The sequence below is a fragment of the Rhincodon typus genome, unplaced genomic scaffold (genome assembly GCF_021869965.1).
Source record: "Rhincodon typus isolate 14 unplaced genomic scaffold, sRhiTyp1.1 hic_rhity00012881, whole genome shotgun sequence".
NCBI classification, from domain to species: domain Eukaryota; kingdom Metazoa; phylum Chordata; class Chondrichthyes; order Orectolobiformes; family Rhincodontidae; genus Rhincodon; species Rhincodon typus.
Genome location: NW_025978519.1, coordinates 1 through 6,259, shown reverse-complemented (window position 1 = coordinate 6,259; position 6,259 = coordinate 1). Strand labels below are relative to the sequence as shown.

Below are 6,259 nucleotides of genomic sequence, written 5' to 3'. Positions count from 1 at the left end.
CAATTATACGGTACAACATTGGAGTTTTAACAACTACAGAAAATATCCTCAGATCAATGAAAAGGACTTTCTTAAAAAAGGTATGAATTTAAAATGTTGCATTTCTATCCTTCAGTTCTGGTCAATTAAAAAACTTCACAACAACTCTTACTGACTGATAGACTTGTAATTCATTATGATGTTAGAGATCTACAGCGCAGTAAAAGGCCCTTCAGCCAATCATATCCATGTCAATGAAAAACCACCACCTACCTATTCCAATCCAATTGTCTAGCACTTGGTCTATGGCCTTGTATACCTTAGCATTGCAAGTTCACATCTAAATGTTTCTTAAATGTTGAGTTTTTGCCTCTACCACCCTTACAGGCAGCGAGTTCCAGATTCCCACCACACACTGGTGTAAACATTTCTCCTACCATCCGAAACCTTCTACCCCTTCCCTTTAATCTGTGGCCCCAGTCACAGACCTCCCAAGCAAAGGGAGAAAAGTTTATTCCTATCTATGCCCCCTCATAATTTCATACCTCTCAATCATGTCCCTTCTCAACCTCCTCCACACTAAGGAATACAACCCCAGTCTGTCCAATCTCTCTTCATTATCAAAACTCTTCTGTCCATTCTGGTAATTCTCCTCTGCACCCTCTCCAATGCTATCACATCCTTCCTGGAATGTGGATTCTAGAACTGCATGTGATACTCTTAGCTGTGGCTTAACTAACATTTTATTCTAGCATAACCTCCCTGCTTCGACAATAAGAGTATCCCATTTACCTCCTCAATCACTTCATCCAGCTGCCCGATACCTTAAGGGACCAGTGTACATGCACGGGTCTCTGTGCTTCCCAGGGTCCTAATGTTCATCATGTAGTCCCTTGCATTGTTTGTCCTGCATTAATCTCACATTTACAGATTGGATTCCATTTGCCACTGATCAGCCCAATTATATTCTCCAGTAATCTAAAGATTTCCTACTAATTATTTATCACCCCACGTATTAGTAGCGTACTTACAGATCAAGTCACCTACATTCAAGTCTAAAATCATTTATATAAATCACAAACAGCAAGGACCCAACATGGACCTTTGTGACCCCACTGGACAAAGCCTCCAGTCAGAAACACACCCCTCAACCAACACCCTCTGGTTCCTGCCACTCAGCCACAGTGGATTCAATTTACCAAATTTCCTTGGATCGCATTGGCTCTTACCTTTGTAATCAGTCTTCCATGGGGAACCTTTTCAAAAGCTGTGCTGAAGTCCAAGCAGACTACATTAAAAGCATTCCCCTCATCTAGTCACCTCTCCAAAAATTTTAATCAAGTTGGTCAGATATGACCTCCCCTTAATGCCACGCCAACCGTTCCTGATTAATCCCTGCCTCTCCAAATGCAGATTAATTCTGTCTCAGAATTGCTTCCAATAGTTTCCCCACCATTGAGATTAGAGTGATTGGTCTGTAGGTTCCCGTTGTATTCCTTGTTCCCTTGAGTATCACTACTCTACCTTACGAAACAGCATTCTGGAAATAAAGTTTCTGTAATCCTGAATAAAAACCAAAAATCTGTGGACGCTGTAAATCAGAAACAAAAACAGAAGTTGCTGGAAAAGCTCAGCAGATCTGCCAGCATCTGTGGAGAGAAATCAGTTAGTGTTTCAGGTCCAGTGACTCTTTCTCCGAACTGATTGTACCTAGGAAAATATTGGTTTATATACAGAAGATAGGGTGGAGGGAGGGGATAAGGAGTAAACAATATATGGGGATAGAGCCCAAAGAGAGAGAAGAACAGTTGGACAGACAAAGGAGTGGATAACGATCTGGCTAGGACAGTGAATAGCTGTTAATGGAGACTGTTAGTAGCTAACAATAGATAGTATGTAATGACAGACTATGTGATAACAGTCACTTCAAAAGCCAACATATTCCTAGCTACCGTTAGTTCTGAGGAAGGGTCACTGGACCTGAAACGTTAACTGATTCCTCTCTCCAGATGCTGCCACACCTGCTGAGCTTTTCCAGCAATATTTGTTTTTGGTTCTGTAATCCTACTTGGTGCCTATTACTACTTTCCCTTTAAAAAGCTAATTAACTTAAGTTCATACTCAAATTCTGAAGCACTTACCAAAACCTGACAATGCCTGTTTAAGTTCGTTTTTGTCGATGAAATTAGAGTTGTCCCGGTCATAAGTTCGAAAGATGTTCTGCCAGTCAATTATGTACTTCCAAAGACCCATGAATTCATTGAAATCCACTCCTCCTCTATTATTCCGGTCAAACATTCCTGTGTTTACAATAAAACTAAAAATGTGCCATTGTGTAATACATTTAATGTGGAGCCATATTAGTTGATATTAACATTAAAAGTTCAAATCAAATACAAAAGGAGAGAAATAAATTACCTTTTAACCACAAAGAATAAAACCGCTCTGACAACCAAGTACTAAATATTTTACCTGCTATGAGCTTAGTTAAGACTAAGCAACTGCATTTCAGTTCATAAAAACATCAGAACTAGGAGCAGGAGTAGGCCATCTGGCCACTCGAGCCTGCCCCGCCATTTAATAAGATCATGGCTGATCTTTGAGACTCAGCTCCACTTACCTGCCCACTCACCATAACCCTTAATTCCTTTACTGTTCAAAAGTTTATCTAACCTTGCCTTAAAAACATTCAGCGAGGTAGCTTCAACCGCTTCACTGGGCAGGGAATTCCACAGATTCACAACCCTTTGGGTGAAGAAGTTCCTCCTGACCTCAGTCCTACATCTGCTTCCCTTTATTTTGAGGCGATGCTCTCTAGTCCCAGTTTCACCTGCTAGCGGAAACAACCTCTTTGCCTCCACCTTATCTATTCCCTTCATAATATGTTTCGATAAGATCTCCCCTCATTCTTCTGAATTCCAACGAGTATCATCCCAGTTTACTCAGTCTCTCCTCATAATCCAACCCTCTCAACTCTGGAATCAACCGAGCGAATCTCCTCTGCACCCACTCTATATATCTCTACAAGTAGTGAAAGAAAATTGGTGTTGAATTTGAACTCGGGTAAAAGGACTATGCTAAATAATTACTACTCAACTCCTTGTGAATTAACAAAAGTAGATTGAGAACTTCAGAGAATAACATTATTGTGCCCATTATAGTTGGTGGGCCAAGTTTTAAACTTCCTGTCAAGCCATATACTTACCTTGATTTTCCAATCTTCCACAGTAATGTCTATACTATATTTCTTACCTTTTATTCGTTTAGACAAAAAGCTAGGAATGGACTATGGATTTATACTAGAAACAATTTCAAATTAACAACTACAAAAATGGACATCTGTGCAGGTTTTAAAAGTGACCCTCCCTTTAATTTGTTTTATTATTAAATCGGTCAACTAGCTTAATATGTGTTTCATGGACAGTATTCTACACTGTCATTGCTAAACCGTGAATCAAGAATTTGGTTGTATTAATCAATTAATGAAGATCATCCTATTAAAGTAATCTTTAATCCAGACTTCAAACAGATGATTAGCAGTACGAAAAGAAAATTCATGTTCTAGATCTAATCCTTTGTAAAAGATCAGTTTCACAGCCATTAACCCATTGTAATTCCCAAGTAGTGAAACATCCCCCTTCCATTTTTATCTGGTCACCATCACATTTTCCTTTCTGCATTTCATGCAAGGCTTTTTCCAGCAGCTAATTAATAACATTACTACAACAGAAATATTTCCACTAATAGTGAGCTGTAATTATTATTAACAAATGAAATGGAATGAACAGATTCTTACCTATGATGGACCTGACAGTCTTTGGATTGAAGGGTGTCCATGTTCCTATCAAAGGAAAAAGACCAACTTAACTTTGGAAGTGTAATTTCTTCTTGTTTCCTTCCTAGCAATTAACTGCAATTGAGAAAGCAAATGGGCAATTCACTCCCAGGGAACATGCTGCTACCCAGGAGGCAGATTTTTACCTTTGCACTTCAGCCTCTCATTCCCAAACTCAACACAAAACATCCATGCTACTGTGATCAGTACTGTTTTGCTTAATCAAAAAAAAAGTCACACCAAGTTGTAAATTTTAAACTATATCCTTTCCTCCAAGGATGAACGACTTGGTTCTTAATTTCCTTGGGCTTTACTAGAGAATTATAGAAGGTCAAAGACAGGGATGGAGCAAGAGCGAAGTAGAGAATTGAGGTGACAAATTCCGCAACGCTCTTTAAATCTGGCAACTTTGATCTCTCAATCACAGCTCAAATCACCTCTATTTGACTCAAACCTCCGGCACTGGTTCTTCAATACTGCTAAAATATTTGGATTACATTCACCACAATGCTATCACAATATTTACTTGTCTTTACATACAAACCAAGATAAATTATCCACCACAAAGAACTTAGTTAATCTTTTAGGGAACAGAAAAAAAATGTGAATACATTGACATAAGGACGTTTATCTAATACAACTCATCCAGTTTACAGGGAAATACATGCATTTGCAGGTGTTGAGTTAGATCAAAGCCACGTGTACTAGTTCAATCACATGCTGTGCTGAATTGATTTACTGTTTGCCCAAGTTTCAAAGACTCCACTTCAAAATGACCTTCCAGAGGTTGCAGTGGTATACTGTCAGGAGGGAGCTGCCCTGGGGGTGATCAACATCGACTCTTCACCCTTATGAGACATCATGGGGTCCAATAAGGGCAAGGAAACCACCTGATTACCATCTACCACTCCCAGTTGATGCATCAATTCTCCATATTGAACAAATGTAAAGATGCACTTTGGGAAGCAAGGGCATAGAATGTACTTTGGAGGGGGGCTTCAATGTATATCACCAAGAGTGGCTCAGTAGCACCATTACTGAGCAAGCTAACCAAGTCCTAAAGGACACAGCTACTAGACCAGGCCCACCTGCAACAAATGGTGAGGGAAGCAAGAGGGAAAAATATACTTGATCTTAGGCTCACTAGTCTACGAGCAGCAGATGTATCAGTCCATGACAGTATCAAAAAGAATGACAACCACACAATCCTGGTGGAGATGAAGCCCTATCTCCATATTGCAGATACAATCCGCTACATTGTCTGAACTATCATGCTGAATAGAACGGATTTCAAACTAACTGGAGGTGGACATGCCGGAAGTAAGGAATAACAAAAAAAAGAACTAAAAATAAAATACCACCCCTGTCAAGCTTCAAAACAGGACTGCTTGCATGCCAATTAATCTCACAACCAACATATCGGATAAAAATTAAAGTATGAAAAATTGGTACTGAATGAGAAACGAGAGTGAAAATTAAATGTTATTTTGTAACTAGTCATGATTCACAGGGTTTACACATGAAAGCCAAAGCAAACAGTAACTCTTTAAGCAATATGAATTAAGTTCAGTTTTACTGTGCATTTAAAATTTGCAATCCAGGACCTTTACATAAGCTTTATATATAAGCCAGCATTGATATCTTTTCATTTATCCCACCATCATGAAATTTCATTTCAATGCCATGATACTCAGTAAACGGTACTTTCTTTTTAGTTTCAAGAAGGACACTACAAAATTAAAGACTGCATATATCATCTTACCATTGGATAAAGCCTGCTGAAGCTCACTTTCAGTGATAACACCACTTCGGTCTCTATCAACTCTGAAACATGGACAAAGGTATGAATAATGTAGCATTAGTTACAATTTTGGTAGAGATGATTTATCAATACACAATTTCCACCTCAATTTTAATATTCAAGATCTGCATGAACTAAAATGGCTATTTAAAAGAGCATAAATACTGATCAAAATGGCTGTGATCAAGTTGAGCCAAGCTCCATAAACAAGTCAACCCGAGCTGAAATAAACTTGTTGTGAAAAGGCATTGAAACTGAGCTCTGCATCTCCTGGTTACCCATACCTAACTGAAAAGTATTTTTTTTAAAATCTAAACTATTTTCTAAACAACCTGTTCAGCAATGTTAATACACATTTCTGGAGCAAGCGAGATTTGAAGACAGGCTTCTTGGTCCAGAGGTTGACATTTCCCCCAGTGCCACAAGAGGGCATCCTACGTAAATGGAAGTTGCTCACTGAGATGGAAGTCACGTGCAGATCATTCAGTTTGAAAAAAAGAATCCACAAAGTAACTGTACTTCAGGCAGAGACAGTAGGAACTGCAGATGCTGGAGAATCCGAGACAACAAGGTGCAGGGCTGGATGAACACAGCAGGCCAAGCAGCTCTGCTCCTATGATGCTGCTTGGCCTGCTGTGTTCATC

The 6,259-nt window shown here is 39.2% G+C and overlaps 1 protein-coding gene across 1 annotated transcript; it reads right to left on the bottom strand.

Annotated features, from left to right (window-relative positions):
- Positions 1 to 2,120: 2,120 nt before the first annotated feature.
- Positions 2,121 to 6,048, bottom strand: LOC109913501 (programmed cell death protein 6; the record flags this gene model as incomplete). Its single annotated transcript, XM_048594682.1, has 4 exons — positions 5,948 to 6,048; positions 5,577 to 5,638; positions 3,776 to 3,820; positions 2,121 to 2,279 (listed from the first exon to the last, which is right to left on the bottom strand). Coding segments are annotated over exons 1-4 (367 nt in total), but the record flags the coding sequence as incomplete, so codon positions are not given.
- Positions 6,049 to 6,259: the final 211 nt, after the last annotated feature.